The sequence below is a fragment of the Schistosoma mansoni genome, chromosome 1, assembly GCF_000237925.1.
Source record: "Schistosoma mansoni strain Puerto Rico chromosome 1, complete genome".
Classification (NCBI taxonomy): domain Eukaryota; kingdom Metazoa; phylum Platyhelminthes; class Trematoda; order Strigeidida; family Schistosomatidae; genus Schistosoma; species Schistosoma mansoni.
Genome location: NC_031495.1, coordinates 55,318,191 through 55,338,012, shown reverse-complemented (window position 1 = coordinate 55,338,012; position 19,822 = coordinate 55,318,191). Strand labels below are relative to the sequence as shown.

General features: G+C 32.0%; 2 protein-coding genes across 2 annotated transcripts in view; both read right to left on the bottom strand.

The window, feature by feature from the left end:
- Positions 1-1,579: 1,579 nt before the first annotated feature.
- Positions 1,580-7,155, bottom strand: Smp_086530 (putative tegumental protein Sm 20.8). The gene is made up of 4 exons (XM_018794910.1): positions 7,010-7,155; positions 6,523-6,667; positions 3,396-3,484; positions 1,580-2,162 (listed from the first exon to the last, which is right to left on the bottom strand). Exons 2-4 carry the CDS (start codon positions 6,637-6,639, stop codon positions 1,823-1,825), a joined length of 546 nt encoding a protein of 181 aa, XP_018649275.1. The 5' UTR covers positions 6,640-6,667; positions 7,010-7,155; the 3' UTR covers positions 1,580-1,822.
- A 7,950-nt stretch (positions 7,156-15,105) lies between these two features.
- The window catches only part of Smp_169180 (hypothetical protein), a gene marked incomplete at its 3' end in the record, with an annotated part of 53,525 nt that continues 48,808 nt past the window's right edge, over positions 15,106-19,822 (bottom strand). Inside the window, exons 29-32 of the mRNA XM_018794908.1 lie at positions 18,764-18,848; positions 18,219-18,421; positions 16,589-16,823; positions 15,106-15,539 (exon numbers count right to left, since the gene is read on the bottom strand). Of these exons, the coding sequence (XP_018649274.1) occupies positions 15,106-15,539; positions 16,589-16,823; positions 18,219-18,421; positions 18,764-18,848 (957 nt within the window). The remainder of the gene's footprint in view (positions 15,540-16,588; positions 16,824-18,218; positions 18,422-18,763; positions 18,849-19,822) is intronic.

The following is a 19,822-nucleotide window of genomic DNA, read 5'->3' as shown; positions in this document are numbered from 1 at the left end:
GTGGGAAGGGATCGTGGATGCGCACTGCTGAGGAGTACTACAATCGGACGAAACAGCCGTCCAGTACTTCCAGGTTTTCCATGGAAGTCTGTCTTCAATTGACTCATGATTTCAACACACTGGGAAGTTTTCACATGATTCACGTATGTATGATTCATGTTATCCTACTTACTAAAGTCGAAATCTGCATATAATTGGATAAACATTTAGTAGCAATTTGATTCGGTAGTTAAACATTAAATATGCTTTGATAATTTTGATTTCGATCGTTAACCTGAAGCCCAGACAGGTTTGTTGAACGAAACATTATAATAACTTAAACTTCAACTGCTGAGATTATTTGAAATATAATATCACAAATAAGTTGGTATTAGTTGAATAACTGTGAAATATGAAGAAGTCAATAGAAAGAGGTCAAAGTCTACGAACATAGTTATTTTTTTGACGATTTTCTGACAAAACAATCTCATTTCTTTAAAATAATGTATTGGGGAAGTTGGAAGAGCACTTGAAGTCCTTAGTCATTAGCTCAAACAGGCCAAAATGAAACAAAATATAGTTACATTATGTGTCATTTGGCGTACATTTTGCATAACGTTAGGTGACTAGAAGAAGTAAACAACAGACACCCATCGAACAAGCTTGGAATCACCAGTAGTGCTCATCTACAAATGAAAGGACCTGATGCTTCCTAAGGGCTTCAATTCCGGCCATCGAGCTTTACAAGCTAACATATAAAGTCTTCCAGTGATCTGTAAAACCATTGAATTTCGACAACAACTACCAATGGAGTTTATGATGTAAAAATTGTTTTATTGAAGCTTCCTAAACTCCATACTATCACTCTAAGAAAAAGCTATGTTAATCTGATTAAGATACTTTTGAGACTATTTTAAATACAGAAACGTTTAACTGTCAACCGTACAAATGAACGAAGCTTTGATGTTTCAAAGAAAAACTGAACAATTCTGTGGATATAATTATCAGAAACATTGTCAGGTTCATTTTAAGCTAAAAAGAATTTACTCTGAAAAATACCACTATCTTAAAGGTATAATATGTATCTCTAAAACAGAAGAAAGGCAGTTTTTGTCTCAGATTTAGATTACTTAGTGTACCAGGCGGAAGCCTACAGCAATGGACAATTATTTTATTGTTTTATGCACGCGCAAATCTTTCAGTAGACACTCCAAGAGGAATCAGGTCTTGTGGTGGAATGCATTATGCACAGACTACTGATTTTGCATGAAATAGTCCTGATCTACAATTTTAATGATCTAACTGTTATTAATGACATGATAAAATCTGTGCTACAGTGGTGATCGACTAAAGTTGACAATACATACTATCACATTTGATCAGGGGATTAAGTCCAACAAGCTGAATGAGAGACTAGAAAGTTATTGGTTAGATCCTTGGTAGGATCAGGAGTTTCCAATCCTGTATAATTTCAAACTAGGAGGGAACAACTATCCAACACTTTCTTGTTTTCAATAGTACCCCACTCAGTCTTTATTCACAATGAATTTCACCTTCAAATTAAACACCAAATCCATCCAACAAAATATCAGCTTCACTTGACGATTAATGTTATTATTTCGGCTAGATACAAGTTATCTCTTAATATTTTCAATCAAATAAGCATTAAAACAAATAATTTAAAGAATCATATTCTTTTAAAGACAAAATTTAAGAAAAAGTAATTATCCCTGTATTTTATCTTTATCATAATAATATTGGTTTTCATATGTTTTAACAAAGCATTTACTGTTAACTATCTTTTTAAATTGTTTGTTTCTCTTCAAGTTATCTAATTATTTATTTATGCACTGGTTATTTCTTCATCTGGTGTTCTCCATACAAGATAAGATACATCACGTACACGAAATATAAAACATTTATTAGCACTATGTGAATAACTACTCCAAAATGATCCTTTAACTATGACAATGTGCCATGCTTTACCATAAGTGATATCTAACCATTGTTTCAATTGAACAGCTTGATCTTTCTCATCGAATTTCTTTGAAGATGTTAATAGTTCAATTGCTTTATTACTAATAGCGACTTGTCTATCTAATGGAAGTTGTTCATAGATTACAACAACATCTGGATGAAGTTTCAATGAAGATGCTTGCTGATGTTGTGTTTTCATGGCTACTCTGTAGATCGAAACGGAGAGAGAGAACAGTAAAAGAAGATTCACCATTTACAAAAACATGATACCACGGGACTATTTCAAAAAATATATTTCCTAAACCAAAGTTTACTAAATTGATAGGCCGTGAATAACAGTTCAGAATAAGAATAATGAGATATCATATACTGAATTGATATCAAAATATACACTGTTAATTCCTATTATATTGAATTCCCTGTTCAGTGGTGGCAGTACAAAAATGAAATAACTATTCGTCAGTCTATCGTTGTTCATATTTGATTAAAACAGTTCTATAAACTCATAACAAAGCACATTTGTAAGATTGTAGACGAAGAACAACTAGATTCACTTGGTATTGTTTGTTTGAAATTTTCCTATCGCGTTATCCACTCAGCTACTGAGTCCTGATAGCCGCTTGAGATTGCTTTTGAAGCGAATGGTACTGTTTTCGCTTCCCAGAGTGAATATCAACTCTGAGATGTAGGAACATCCAGCTGATGAGTCCCAAATAGGACGAAACGCGTGTCCTGGGTTCCACTGCTAGCCATTATCCATCTTTGTTTATAATGCTTGTGAAGAACAACTAGGTTTCTAGTCATTTTATTCAGTAAGAAAGAATATAGTTGAACATTAACAGCATCAATTCGTTTATTGTTGATTTTTACATCTGATTTTAAATTATTTTAACAGTTCGCACATATTAAAGCACTTAAGATATATACTTAATAAATCGTTATCCGACTACTTCTTAAAACTATACTGTCATGTAACTATATATTACATCTTATGAATGATAGTATTTAAAAGAGAAACTATTTCAAATTTGATGTTGTAATTAACTAAACTACTGATTACATTTAATTTCAATTACAACATTTTATCTTATCATGTTGCTCAACCTATCGATCAAGTCGTGATGAACTTATTAATTTACATGACTTATATTCTCATACACTAAGTTGTTATCTCAGATATTCTCAAACAATACTGATGAATCTCAGTCATATTACAATTTAGATATGAATTTAGTTACTAGTCATTGATCAATAAATGTAGTTATTACCCGAGTTGTGAGCCCTACTATATTGAAGATACATCCTGCTAATGATTTAATACAGAAAAAAGATATAATTTCCTAAATGTCTAAAACAATTAGCATTCAGTTGCACTGGTAATGAATACTGAACAAGAAAAGTAAATTGATTGCATCTACAGACTAATGAATATAACTTACGCTTGTGCAGGACTCAAACCCAATACATCACAAAAAGTTTTAAATGTTATTCTTCCAGTACCTTTGGGATCAAATAATGATTTCCATTTCTAAAAGATAGGAAATCATCAAATAAAAGGAAATAGGAAATTCATTAAAAAAATTGTTTATGAGTTTAGATTAGTTTAGATTTGAGAAACTGACGCCTTATAATATACATATACAAACTGTCAACTAAACACTATGAAAGTTTATTATATCATTAAATTTTTGGATAGTAGTTTATCTTCTATTTTATAAAAGTGACTTCATCAAGTCTTTTAATACAATTTGAAAAAAATTTCCATTGCAAAACTGATTCCAATTGGAGATTCATTAAAAACAGAAGTACCAAGCACTACATCAGTAGTTTCGTTTCAATACGAAATATATCCAAAAGTATAAACTAATGGTATCCATCGATTTCGTTGTGTGATAATTATGCTAACGATGAAACGAGATGAAAGTCGCAGTGTTTCATCATTTAAAATAAATCTAATTCACTAATTCAATCATTTTATACTGTACTAAATGAAATAATCATCTTTAGTAAAAAATAAGTGTCAATCATTTTCTAGTTATGCCATATTCTTAGACTATGCTTTCATTGTATCGTAATAGTAATTAGAGATCATTATTTTTTCACAGAATGTATGACTTTACGGTTTGTATTTCGAACGTATTACTGTATTATGTAATGATATCATACCTGATATTATGCATTTCCCTTGAGTCTTTTGCTCCGTAACTAATAATCAGGTACAGTAGCTAATGAATTACGTTTTTTTTTCAAATAATATACCCAAACTTTATTCAGTGTTACTTTCACTTCGTATATATATATATATATATATATATATATATCACAAAATATTTTCATAGTTGAAAGCGTGAGTCCATTGAAGTTAGACTACCAGGGAAAATCTGGAAGCGCAAAAACCCCTTCTGATAACAAAATATTTGTTTTGCCCTTTTTCAATCTGACATCTACTTTATCGAACTAAAATCAGCGACTTTATTTCTGAGAAAAATCTTTACCAATATACTGTATTGGGAACATCTTTTATTTGGAAAAATAGCATTAAGAGTTGAGCTTGGTTTTCATTGTCATGATTTTACATATGACAAGTACAAATTAAAAAGCAAACAAGTATGAATTCAACCCCAACCCCTAACTCCCCCTCCCAAAAAAAAACAAAATGCAAATAATACTAAGAATTTGAACAAATCAACTTTTTTCTATCTACAATAATAGTCCGAAGTTAACTAATACGTTAACCAATTCAAATCAATTATCCTTAGTTTCATTTTCTCTCTCTTTAAGTGGTAATTTTTTCCCTTTTTTTTCTTTTTACAGCGTATAACAAACTGTATCGGTCTTAAGTTTGCGTTTTTTATACCGTTACTCTCAATCCTAATAGAAAAAAGACTAAAGGGTTTTTTTTAAAAAAGGTTGAATGCAACTAGAATGTTTAATCATGATTAGAATACCAATTCATAATGGTAACTAAAAGTTTCTTATTACAAAGAATGATTATGCAATAATATACGTATTAACACAAAACTATCTGTAAAATAGTCAAGTGTATTCTCGTAAGTTTGTGAAGAGTGATTCAACAACGCATTAGAAACTATTGTACAGCTTGGTAAGGGATTTGCAAGCAATCAGGATAAAAATCACAACATACATTATATTCTAGTTAACAATAATCACTAATGTATATTTGTAGTATTGAACAGTGTGATATGCATTATGTTACTGAAACCCTGTCATACAGTACCACATTGAGTGATATTATTATTCACTTGTTCATTTTAAGGCTTGCAATTTGTAGGACTGAGTAACGGTTACCAGGTGGAACCAGAAAACATAATATTGTAGTTACCAAGATATTAATTAATTTAGTTATTACTGTAATAAATATTAAAATACTGGTCAAACATGTTGTAATAATTCTGATATAAAAATATGAATCACTATATTTCTACTGAAAATAAGTTCCATACTACAATTTCATCCTGGAAAACGTGTAGTACCAATTACATTTACATCTAGTTTGTAGATAGTTCCACTATTAATATTTATTGTTACGTTTTATAGATTTAATTATCTAAATGACTAACTTGGTTATTTCGTTTCGGAGTTGAATAAAAACATACTACGTACAGCTTAATTTTAATGAAATAATGGTTCAAATGTAATCGAATTCCATCCATAGATCTATAATCAATGTCGAATAATGTTTACTATTCATTGTAAGCATAGCATAAACATATCTATCAGTAGTTACTCTACGCATCAATTTTCTATCATATAGACTTAACAATGAAAATAGCGGTATTGTTAGAATACATTAGAAGACGCAGTCAATCTATCAATCACTCATATATTGAAAAAAAAACCAATATAAACATTAAAAATTACTCAAAATATTGATTTCTCCTTTGGTTTTTGTTTTTAATATTTCCAATTGGTATATCATATATATAAGACATGTAAGTCAAAATGATGAGTGCAATAAGATATGTCATATCAATCTATGTACTTATAAGACCGAGTTACATTTTAAGTTAAGGGTTGATATAATATTAAAAGTTCTATAGATATATAAGAACTTTCGTTTAAATTAGAGGGAATAGTTTCACAGTATTTGGGCACCGAGTTGATGCAAGACAATTAACGAATATATATATATAGTTTTATCGAAAGTTAATATACAACTTCAATACTTCCTTATATCAAATTAAATCAATCTATATTAAATTTTATTGTTGTTTTTGTTACTAGATAGAATGCATTACGTAAGTATCCCAGAATGCTCAGAATCAATACAATTGTTTCTTTTTAGCCTTAAACAGTAATCAAATAAAAAACAAACTTTCAACTTTGAAGCGAAAGGTACTGGGTTCGAGTCCCAGAGTGAACACCAACTTTGAGATGTAGGTACATTCAGCTGACAAGTCCCAAATAGGACGAAACGCGCGTCAAACTGGATTCCACTACTAGCTACTATCCATCTTTGCTTACAAAACTTTCAACTTGCTTCAAAAATCTTACATAAACAATATATTTTGTATAAATATGTAATAAATTAATTAATTAACTTACTGTAACCATCATATCATCAAGTTTATTTTCAGCAACATACTTTTTCAATTCTTCTACTGTGATAGTTTCAGTTCCATCTCTATCAATAGCAAAGAATACTTGTACAAATGGTTCCATTTTTGCCTATATTTTGTTTTCCAAAGTACTTGAATATAAAAATGGAGCAAAAAAAAATGTTTATTTTTATTAAGTAAATAATTAAAAATGTAAAACAATTTTGATGTACGTTTGTTCTCTGAGCTGGATGGTTTGGTCGTGGTGCTTCTTCTACCCGAAGTTTGTGCTGATGATGTCATTCAGAAGGACGATGAAAGCTCCACGACCAAACCATCCTGCTCAGAGAACAAACCTACATCAAAATCATCCACCTGAACTACAAGTCTTCTCCACCATCTCAAATGTAAAACAATATTTAAAATATTTAATATTAATGTGTTATTGTAAGCAATGAGAAAATTTAAGTCTATTAGATAAGTGTTCAGATTACCTTTATTGAATGATAATAATAATAATGAGTACACTGGTACTTTAATACTTTATATTATTATGAATTTCAATGCTTTTAATAGTAAAACGTAAATGAAAGTGTACTCTATAAGAATAAATAAAATATACTTTATAAAACCAATCAACAAATAGTACATATACACAAACATACATATCTAAATCTCGGCAATTATATCTATACATATGTGGTATGCATATATATAATATACACATTCATACAGTTAGTTAAAAAGGATCTCAATTATACAAAAAAGAAAGCATATCTACTTATCAACTATTCATTGAATCATGTTGTAAAATATATTTCACTGAAAAAAAAATGATAAGAAAATGAAAAAAAAAGAAGATGAGGCTATAGAGACTGATCAACCAATCAAATTAAATTATCATGATTTCATCACATTATTATTTTTTTTTATTTTTTTCTATGCAATAACTATACACACATATACATTCATCATAGAAACAAATAAAGGTACTTATTCTATTATATAACATGTAATATATCAATTTAATAAATGATTAGAATTACAGTTACCTCAATTATGATATTCTCAAAATGAATCAACAGTATAATGAAAATATAATCATTATTAATAATAATAATAATAATAATAATAATAATCCTTATACTGATGAAGATGTCATCTTAATGAAAGCATCAAACTTTCATTGTTTGTTATTGTAAAAAGTAAAATCTTTGATATGTAATTCGATTGTAATATCATCAGTATAGCTTTATTCATTCTATATGTTTCAACTGAAAATAGATCATAAGGATAAAATGATTCAATCATTTGTCTCAATAATAGTACTAGATTAAGAATAAAATTAAAGAGTAACATTTTACATTTTCGAGGAAAAAAAGATTTAGAAATAATTATCAAATACAATGTTGAATTAATTTAAGTTTTAATTTAGTATGAGTTGGAGAATACTGGTTGGCGGCCTATGCTTTATTGGGAGTAACAGGCGCAAGTAAGTAGTAAGTTTAATTTAGTAAATAATAGCAAATATTTCAATGAAAATAGTGTTCCCCTTCCCCCAAAAAATTTCAACTTATTCTATCAGATATTACAGTCTCAATCACTTACTTACACCTATCACTCCTAGTGGAGGAGCATAGACTGCCCACCAGCATTCTCCATCCAACCCTGTCCTGGGCAATCATTTCCAGTTCTTTCCAGTTGTTATCCATCCTTTTCATATCTACTTCTATTTCCCGGCGTAATGTGTTTGTTGGCCTTCCTCTTTTCCGCTTCCCTTTCGGATTCCAAGTTAGGGATTGCTTCATGATGCAATTCGGTGATTTCTTTAACGTTTTTTCCTAATTTCCTCAATGAGGTCATCGCTTATTTTGATAAATGGGTGCTATTTAATTACACGAAATTCCTTCATCTCCTGCCTAATGAGTAACTTTCGACTTGCTAACATTTTAAATAAAACCCCGATTAATTGAGAAAATTATTGGAATGAGTAAGTGAATTGATAATTGGTTCATGAAATAGTTACTTTAACTTTCAATGAACTCAGTTTTAGGACTTTCACACCATCATTCTTTTTTCATAAATTTCAAGAAGCGAAAACGAAAGCTGTAGGTAAATAATTGAAATTCACTTCAATCAGTTGCGGCATAAAAAACAATAGAACTGTATCTTTGAGAAAGCAGTCTAAGATATATACGTATATCTTTAAGGAGTTGACAATGATAATACTGGATTAAAACAACACAAAATATTACATATCTCGGTTCTATTCTGTCGGAAAATAGCCTAATATCGATACAAAACATAAATTGGCATTGCAGATGCGATAGTAACCAAAACAGTCTGAATTCGGGCCCAGTAATTATTCGTCATTCGAATTCCTGATCAACTTGAATAGAGAAATTCATAAAACCAGATTATGAAGAAGGTTTTATTATGAAATGAACAAAAACATCCGTTTTTTGCATTTATTCGCTGTAAGCACACGGTTATTATCAAATGATCTATATGGAGATTGTTCAATAGTAAATTACATCATAGACTAAATCTAGCTCAATAACAGATAAAAACTTACTGTGCTGGACAACTGTTTCGACCTAATATAGGCGAAAGATAGGTACCACCGATGGCGACGGGTGGTGTTATATAGTGACAACACCTAACCAAATTTAGAAATATTAAACGTTGAAATCCGACCCAATCATCTAAAGATTAGGTACTTGCTGATATCTCTGAAAATACTGGGTTCCATACATGATTAATTTATGAAATCTCGCCCGCAAATGCTCCTTCACGGTTGGGGACGAAGAGAGCCCACTCTCCCTCTCGAAATGGTCTAACATGGCCACACGTATACAGTCACTGTCGGGGAAGTCCTACTCACTACCTTCTTGTAGCTAGGGTGTTGTTTACGAAATAAAAAGAAGACAAAATATGAATGTTCAGGGCTGAAATCGGGTTAATGGGTACGAAGGATCCACCTACAGGACTTGGAAAACCCTGATTCCAAACCGATGGTGTACAAAGGCTTCGGGATCCTGGGGAACTGAATGGAGTATGAACCTATTGTCGGTCACTGACTACCATGAGACTGCATCTACTAACGTTGCTCCATTACTTTGTAGACATCTAAGTCAAAGGCTCCGGGTGTGCCCGCTAAGAAAACCACCTGCTTACTTTTCAGCGCATAGGCAGTATCTCAGCCCACACACGAAGTGAATGGTGATTGCAACTGGAAAAAATTATTCTCGCTATGATTCGAATTCACACGAACCGCATTAACAATTATTTGGTTTTATTTTTTATATACCTACTCACGACTCTGGTGAAGTACTACAAATTCACTCTCCATCTGTCTCTTCGGAAAACTTGTTTCACTTGCGTTTATCCGGAGGCCCTGTGTCATCTTCGTCTGGTTTTACTGGAGTTGAAGTCGCGCCAAGCGCTTTAGCTGAGGCAGCACTAATCGACTGGAGCCTCATTAAAATTCAGTTACGTGTGTTGTCCTCTTTCTGCATCTGAAACCAGGACTTAGATTAAATACGTCGAGAACAGCTACCATTGGCATGTGTGTGTACAAGACTGCCGCTCCCTTTGAAGTGCTTATCTAGACTCTGATCATGCCCTTGTTTGCACTAATTTTATCTTACATTTCAATGGCTAACAAACTCATCGTCCTAGACGTATCGGTGTCAGTAAATTGATTGCAGCTTGTGTTGTAACTAAATATCAAACACAGCTAGGCTACCAGCCCACCGAAAAGTATAGATAAGAATTGATCACAGTTGCATGACGCCATGAAATATCAAGTCGCTCGAGGTTTCATGTTACGTCCCGCTTAAAAGCACCGGGTTTCTTTAGGCTCCCTATCACTCATTAAAGCTTTTCGGTCTACTCCGGTTGCTTGCCAATCTGAATATAAACAAAGATTGTTACGTAATCAAATCGTGCAAAACTTGCATAAGTACCGAGAAGCCTGGTGGTCAGGGCGTACTAACGAGTTGGAAAGAGTAGCTGCTCCGAGGATGAAGGATGCTCCTTGAACTTATCCAAATCAATGATGGCAGGAAGTCTGGTATGATTGAAATATTCTGTGAAGATGACGGGTTGCTAATCAATAACATCAACTAAGTTTTTTACAAAGTTCTGACAATTAGAGAGTGTTTCAACATTACGGAATGAGTCGATAGTTGTTCTTATCTTTAAAAAGGGTTCACGTCGTTTCTGCTATAGCTATCGGGGGATAAGTCTACTCCCCTTGTACCACTGTTTATACATTCAAATAAATTGATTAAATATGGAATCTAAATCTCAAGAAGCATCATATTAGGTGCTTCTTGGTTCTGAATGATTGACTATTTGAAGTTGATCCACGAAGTAAACTAAAAACCGAAGTATGTCCACAAACTCCCTATACAAAATCGTTTGGTTAGCTGTAAGTAGACACTCAAAAAAATCAAATCAAGCACTTATTATCTGGAGCAATTCAGGAATATGGTCTTCATTAGGATCTCACAACTATGACGAAGAACAAAATAGAACGCTAATGTGTACGTTACAGTTGCGACCCTATTTTGAACAAACGCTAACCATTGGTAAAACGTTTTGTTTAAGTCGTACATCGCCACGAATATTTACCTAAAACTGTGCATAAGAAAAACTCAACAACATAACAGAGACCACTATGCCACTTTAACTGAGACCTAAGCAAGGTTAATAAACGTTCTAACGCTAATCAAACCGAAAACAAACAACTTCACTGACTGATGTTGCTCTCTAACCACCTTCCAATACACTTCTTCGTACATTATCATAATAGATTCGGATAGATTACGGCAGGTGAAATATATACCTCAGTAGTACTAGTTGACGAAGATTCATATTCTTATCAACCAACTTAACATACCTAATAAATTATACTTAATTTCAAACTAAACGACTGAGCAATCCCATTATCCAATATCTTAAGGTCAGTCAGTCAGTTACAACGTAGGAACCAGGCACATATATGCTTCCGTCCAAGTTGCCATACCTCGTTAACACAACAAGATCAACAACGCATTCATAGAAGTAGTTAGTTTAGTGGTGTCAATATATAAAAGAAAGTTTGTATATAAAGATATAGTATAGGAGGGAAGAACGTTATGAAGCAATTTCAATCTCAAGGTTTAAGGGGAGATAAAGAGTGTATACACCTTCGCCATTGTGATCGATTCTGAGCCATGTCACCTAGAGTCTCCAACCATTGGTTACGATAGTCACGCAGACCACAACTAAGTAGTCTGTATCTACCAACATGGCTCAGACTAGAGGTTAGTGACTTCAAGCACTGATGCCACGTTTTCGTTTGGCCATCCCTAACTTTCTTCCAACCATCCCCTACACTAGTCAGCATTGAGCGTCGTGGTAATCGGTGTTCAGGCATACGTAACACGTGGCCCAATCATCTCAGTCGATGAAGAATCATGACCTCAACAACTGATTAACCATCATTCCCTAATACCATATGTCTAACCTTACTATTACTTACCCGGTTATCCCAGCAGATGCGAGCAATATTTCTAAGGCATCTGTGGTCAAATACTAGTAACTTACCAGTATCCTCTACTCTTAAGGTCTTTAACTATATAAAATCTACAAATGATTCATTTATACATTGCATCGATTCATTTGCTTTATTATTTTTATTTTCTATTTATGAAAAATACTTTACATACCATTACATTTTAATAGATATAGAAAAGATATGATTAATTAATAGATCATAATCATATGCTTAATTTCGAATAACTATTAAAGCTTTCTATCTCTTTGAAGTTATCTAATTAATTATATGATTAAGTAACATATTTGCTTGGTTTTTATTTTTTTTAAGACTCACAATAATTTGGCACATATACTACTGAATTGTTGAATAAAATTAGAAACAATAAAAAATTTTTTTTAATATTTTCAATGTAGTAGTAAGTAGTAAGACAAAAAAAAATAGAAAAAAAAGATTAATTCTCTATTCATGAATCAAGTTATATAACAGTAATAACCAGAATAGAATATAAAAAATATAAGTAAATATATCTTTGAATTAAAAGAACATTTATCTACATAATGTATGTTGAATGATTAAAACAAAGGAATTCTTATAAATTATATAATGATAAGAAAATAATCTTAATATGTGGCCTTAAACATTCATTCATAATTTACTATTATTATGGTATAGATATTCGCAAAATAATTTTAAGGATTAGCGCTACTTATTTATTTTTTTATACTGTTGATGTATTTAAACATTTTAAAATACTAAAATTATTTTATTTATATATTTAAACACATAAATATTGGTACAAAAGAAGCACCAGATATATATGCGCCACACAAATCGCATTTGATTTGTGTGAGGGCTGTGATACTGCCCGGGTGCCCAAACCGAAGCAGGTGATTTTCTTAAGGTGCCACACACGGAGCCTTTGATCTAAAGGACTGATCCATAAGGCAGTGGAGCATCGTGAGAAGATGCAGTCCCATGGTAGCCGGTGACCAACGATTGATTCATACGCCATATGTTCCTTCACGATATTAGAGCCTATGTACACCATTGGTTTGAAATCAGGGTTTTCCAACTCCCCTAGGTGAACTCTCCGTGTCCACCAACCCGGTTAAAGCGCCGGACATTTGCTATTCGTCCTCTCAATTTCGTAAACAACATCCCCACCACGAGAAGGCAGTGAGTAGGACTTCCCTGACAGAGGCTATATACGCGTGGCCATGTGAGAGCATTTCGAGAGGAAGAGCGGACTCTCCCCACTCTCAGCCGTACCATTATTAATATTAAAGTAGCAGAAATGATATATGAATTTGTCATTTTCAACTTCTGAAGATACCTGAAAAGGAAATAAGGTTAGGAGTGGTCTTATTGACCTGAGAGCGTGACTGCAGTACCCAAGAGACATCTGTTTGAGATCGGTCACATACGACCTTTTTGTGAATAATTTTTGTGTTAGCTACGTACTTGTTGAGACTTTACCGACGAAGATGGATATCTGTGGGATAAGGCGAGGTGCACATTTTTAGTGTTGATCTTTTCTAACCCCACTCCTCCTTGTGGGAAGACAGCATCGCTGTTATGCTGGTTGTCTGAAGGAAACACCTTACTGCCGTCACACGTCTGTACAGTCAGCAGTACGACTTCGCCTTCGGGTCTGAGTTCTACCGCTCTTCAAATGACCTGTCTGGCATGGTAGAACCTTGAGGAATGATTGTCCCAACCAGTAAAGCTCGATTGGTTGATTAAAATAGGCAAGCCTGACCACCACGTTAAAATAGCAGCAACGGTCGGGTGTTATTTTCGGCTACATTATTCGCTAATATTACGAAATTTCGAAAGAAAAATCAATGATTATTTAACGTTCGAATGAAAATGGTTTTTATCATGAACTGATAACTGCTGTAGGACCAATCAAAGGACAGAGATAAGTGAAGTAGCGTTTCATTAGAGTCTGAAATCCCTATACATGATCCTCAACATTAATTCAGTAACAGATCTGACCTAAATTATCCAAGTCATGAGATAGATAATAATAACAGTCACTGTTGTGGAACGAATAGCTATATAGCTTAGGTTTGTTCGTGCGTGATCGCAGTACCAAACAAAAATCTCTACAAGACACCTACACTAGTAAAAGCATAATTAACAATCAGCAAAGGACTTATTAGACCAAGCGTATTAATATGATGGTACGATTGTCACTTCCAATTACCACAAAATAAACTAATAACATCAAGTCAAATCATCTATAAAAAGATGTTATTTACTAACGAACAACCCCCCCCCCGAAGAAGGAATGTGAAAAAACTATCACCTCATGGTTGTTTATATACTGTTTATTAAATAAACACATTTATTTCATAACAGTAATATATGTGAATGTCTCAAATAATACACAATTCTTCAAGGAGTGTCTACATTACAAAATAAAATATTACCAATAAACAAATAAATAAATAAATAACCACTGCATAAACATAAATAGTAACATACTAACAAAATAAAATCAAAGTTATTATTTGGTGATACGGGGGGATGAATGAATAAAATTAAAGTCAGTAAGTGGGAAGTGAAGTAGTAGTAGTAGTGTGAAAGGAAATCGAAATCATGCATCATGCTAATGATCTACTTCATCATCATATTTATTCATTTCGGTTTTTTCAGATTATAAATTTTTTCTCCTTGACAAACTATTCTATATATATTCATGTCATAATTATTACTATGATTATAGTGTGATACATTGCTTTCGAAAATCAACTTCTTTGGTTATTTATATATATATATATCTTGTGGAAGAAAGAAAAATAAAAGTTATCAAAGGAAAACTATACTGGTTGTTGTCACCGTCGCCGTCATCAACATCGTCACCATTAACTGTTCATTATTGGTAATTCTTTACTTTTATGTAAAGGTAACAAGTAGAATATAAACATGAAAACAAGACAATGTAGAATGATTAAATATAAATTTGTTGGTTTATTTAGTTTTCTTCAAAAAAAAATAAAGAAAAAAAGTTTAAAAAAAAAGAATAAATGGAGATATTTAATTCAAATAAAAACCAATTTCTTTAGTTGCTTGTAATAAACGTGTACGTAATTCTTTCTCTGATTGATATTCTGGTAATTTTAAATAATGTACACATGTATTCACACTAGGATATGGTCCACTATTTGTTATTTCTTTACGTACAATACGTAAACGTGGATGTAGATTTTTTAAACCACCTGGTGGTAGACTAGAACAACCAGTAGTAAATTGTAAGAAAGCACGACGTTCAGTTGAATTAAAATTACATAATACATTAATTAACATTTGATATGTTGGTGATTGTTTAGTAAAACCTAAACTTGGTACTGTATATGCAAGAAGATCTTCACGTGTCCAATGAACTACTGAATCACCAGCAATTAATTCACCTAATTCTGTAGCTGTAAATAATGCTAACCAACGAAGTGGTAATACACGCTCAAAACCATCTACAAAGAAAAAATAATCAGGAAAAGAAAATAATATATCACTTTAAATGAAATAGACTGTAATAGGTGTTAGATCCCAATGAGTGGAAAAATCGTATTTTTGACGTTTCATGCCCTAATGTAAGCCGCTTCTTCAGAGTAAATAAATAACCGAATTAAATTAACGCAAGTTTAAGTAGTACAAATGAAAAAATGCGGAATATTTTTAGTACAATCAAAATTATAATAGGTCTCAATGTCAATGTCAACATCCAATTATTCTTGATCAGGGTGAATTTGTATGACCTATTACCATATTAATTTGTGTGCCAGATGGGATATGAAAAATGTATGCATTTGTAATATGGAGTAGTGGGCTGAGGTTGTGTCTATGCTACTCGCCTCTCTTTGTGGTTGGAAAAGCGTTTCTGAATTATTTTGATATTGCTAATATCACTTTGATGATTATTCAAAATAGCATGTATTGCTGTTGCTGATTTAACTTGTAGACTTCCCAATTTTACAGGATAATTGGGTACTTTTGTGCAACTTAAATGATCCATCATTAATTGGATTCCACTACACTCTTCAGAACTTTGTTCTATTTATCCAATCATTATGATTCAAATCGACTGTATACAGATTTCATAATGATGGTTTTCTTAATTAGGATGGAAGAGATATTTCGTGCTTCTTGAGTTTCAGTATATCTTCACAAACTATTCTCTTCCTAATAATAAACAATGTTTTATGTGTATTTTATCAATATAACCTAATGGAATGGTTCTTAATGGTAAACACTTTATTTTTTTTAAGCTATCATAGAAATCAAAGTATAAACACCATACAAGCGTTATGAAGAAGTGACTTAGTGATTAAAGCGTCTTAATTCTAACCACTGAACCGTCAGTTAGAATCCAATGTCTTGCACTTCAGTTAGGGTAAATTTATTGTATCACTAAACCTCAAAACTAAAGCATGGCTCAAAGTCGCTAATACTAATCAGTACCCAATAAATAGTTGATAATAATAGTAGTAAAAAATTATTGGAATGTAATGCAAAATTATACCTTTGAATGCATCCAATTGTTTACGAATACCTTTATCCAAACAAAAAGCTAACGTTAATTCTAAATATTTTTCAATATTATGAACTGTAACAGGCGCAACAATAGATTGTGAATTCTCTGTCACATTTTTATGCAATGATTCTTCTGTAGAATTATTAGTAGTTCTTGGTGTTGTTGTTATTGTTGCTTCCCAATCATAAACATCTTTCAATGGATAAGATGAAAATCCAAAAAGCTAAACAAACAAAACGTGAGTGAAATTAAGAAAAAAAATTAAGTGATGTATTCTTAAAACAGACATTTATTGTGCTTACACGCTAGAAAGTTACAGATAGGCGATAACAAAACCCTGGACCTATGTTTGGCAAAGGTTTAAATACAATACAATACAATACGATATATATATATATATATATATATATATATATATATATATATATCATTAAATCACATTATTACGCTGTAATTCATATTGGTAATTTCATCTCGTTGTGTTTATACAGTGGTGGCAACTGGAGCAAACGCACACATGATAATCAATAGGTATATAGAAAGATTTACGAAGATAATAAAATCAACAGACGAAACTAACAACAAAGTCGTCAAGGTGGATAGACTTAGCACACGTTGAATAACCGAAAAACTCACTTTTATTTAAAACGTAGGTGTTGGTGATGTTGTTCAGCTGAACAGTTAAAGCTAGGAGGCATTGAATGCACAAATATAAGGCTGAGATTGTTGAAAACATAATCTTCGTCGATCCAGCATAACTTCATTGATTTTCTATGCATATGCTGAAAAACGTCGACTCTATGTGACTGCATTACTGATTGATGAAGTATTGATTCTGATATACATTCAATGTAATATGATGAGATGAGGCAACATTATTCAAGTAGAAGCTTTTTGTAACAACTCATTATGAATTTTGGCCTGCGCGACTGGTGTAAACTTTGTTTAGAGTGAGAGTTGAAAGTCAATATTCTCTTGTATCAATTTAGTATAAATTTCAATCCATGTGACAAGTGTGCACTCCCGTTTAGCGTGGCAGTTTTATTCCCTGTATTAATTCAGGCGACCAATATTTATTGCTTTTTACAATAACTGTACGTATCTCTCCAAGTGTAAAATCAGTAATGTGGTCAAGCATGTAGTTTTGAAACTTGTTTTGAGAAGTGTTTTAGGGCAGTCAACAAAGCTTCGTTTCACCAGCCTTTAGTGTTCCTGCTTTGAGTTGTGGGAATTGTGGTGGTTCCCTTTAGCAGTAGGATCGAGGAATTACAGTGGTCCCCGATTGTCAAGTAAAAACAGTAAGACGGAAAACCGAAGAAACTCGATACATAAATAACAGCGACGACTCTAGAGATATAACAACTTGCTACCCAGTCCCAACAGTGTCAACAGACCCAAATTTCCCAGTTATAACAGTGTCGGATCCTGGATATAACACATTTCAACTAGCATTTTAACTAGTACCTTGTTATTAATTTCGTTTCTGTGATCAATCACTTTTCTATTTGTTTAATAATAGATGCCAAGATAACTTAATCTCGATAAGATTAATGCAATATTACAGATGAAAGGAAACAAAATAAGGAGAAAAATGAAAACATTGCTTTCAGAAATTTACCTTAGAAGATGGAAGAAATTCCATAGATAAACAAAGATCAGTAAGATCACAACCAAAAATTTCAACAGCTAAATCATTAATACACTTTTCATTTGTATTTCCATTTGACATCGTAGATTTACGACGATGAAATTCTGTTATTTGTTTTAAAAACTGTGCACGTTCCGGATAAATAATACAAAAATCATTTAAATTTAACAGACCTGAAATCCAATGTGTTGAGGATTGTAAGTTATTATTATTATTGTTCTGACTAATAGATCCACAGCATTGATACAATCGTTTATATTGTGGACTGATAAGAAATGAGGCTAAATTAAACTCTTCATCATCATTTGGATTAAATTGATTTTTAATGAACTGATCAGTAGTAGTACTAGTAGTAATAGAAGTTAATTGATTTTTCAAATAAGAATAACCATATAAAACATTTTGAAAAGCACTTTCAACATCTGAAAGAACAGAGAAATCTACATTATTGATTGTTTTAGAATTGTCCAATGAACTAGTTGCAGAATAACATTTTTCCAATTCATGATCATTACAATTGTGAGTGTTGACAACACTACCGTAAGTAGAAAGAAGTTTCAATAATGGTGATGATAAAGGCAAATCAATACGGCGATTATCCTGATAAGTGTATAAATTAGGAAAAAAAAATTTTAATAAGATTCTAAATATCATGAAAATAAATAAATGGACCAGAGAACTATCATTACTAAAATTTCTAGAGGGTGAACTGAAATAGACAGAACAGTTTGTTTCAAAGAAAAAGTGAAATTATACGACCAGCCAGCAAACAAAGAGACTGATGAGTTTATTGGTGTAATTTACCATGTTTGAGGTTAATTACTTATTGTTAAAATCTAATGCTGAGTGCAATATCTCAAATATTTACTCAATCTATGGATAGAAATATGAAACTAAGCATAAACTATTATTAAGTAAAGAAGCATTGTGTTATGTCATTTCGTTCGATTCAGTGGAAAATGAACGCTTTTTAACCCTTGATTAATCTATTTACTCAGAAAAAGAAAGCAGAACAATGGTTAAGAAGCTTTACACATTTAAAAATTTAATGTGAAACATTCCAGAAAAGTTTGATAACACAAATAATAAGCGGATATGAAGTTTAGTTAGTCTGTTTACCAATCTACCACATTTTTCCATTCACGATTTCGTAGATCGAAGAAGGTTAGATACAGTTCCTTCCGGTTTATTTCACCCCTAAGATTGATAAAACTGTTTAGAAAATGTGAGTGTTAAAGTTGAGCTTTAACTTTACAATTCAAGTTGACAGATTAGTTTAGAGCAGAATCAAGGAAGTTTTCTTTTCAGAATTTTAAAACAGTAATTTAAATGCTGTGATTAGTAAACGCACTTTGAACAATGAAAGCCTTCTTTGTATCCACAAAAAAACAATTTATTCTACCATTTTGAATCAGCCCTGGAAATCTTTCATTCATTTTAAGACCGAACATGAAGCGATAACTTCTTATTCATCTCATATATATTGTCATTCATTTCTCTTATACTTCCAGTTATCCCTTTATAATTATTTGATAACATATTTAATTAATCATTATTAGTTTTTACATATAAAT

What these genes read in the sequence shown, in the direction of transcription:
- Smp_086530 (XM_018794910.1), bottom strand. Translation starts at nt 6,639, where the DNA reads ATGGAACCATTTGTACAAGTATTCTTTGCTATTGATAGAGATGGAACT. An exon ending in TTGATGATATGATGGTTACA is followed by an intron (nt 3,485 to 6,522) that starts GTAAGTTAATTA and finishes CCTATCTTTTAG; the next exon opens with AAATGGAAATCATTATTTGA. An exon ending in GGTTTGAGTCCTGCACAAGC is followed by an intron (nt 2,163 to 3,395) that starts GTAAGTTATATT and finishes TTCGATCTACAG; the next exon opens with AGTAGCCATGAAAACACAAC.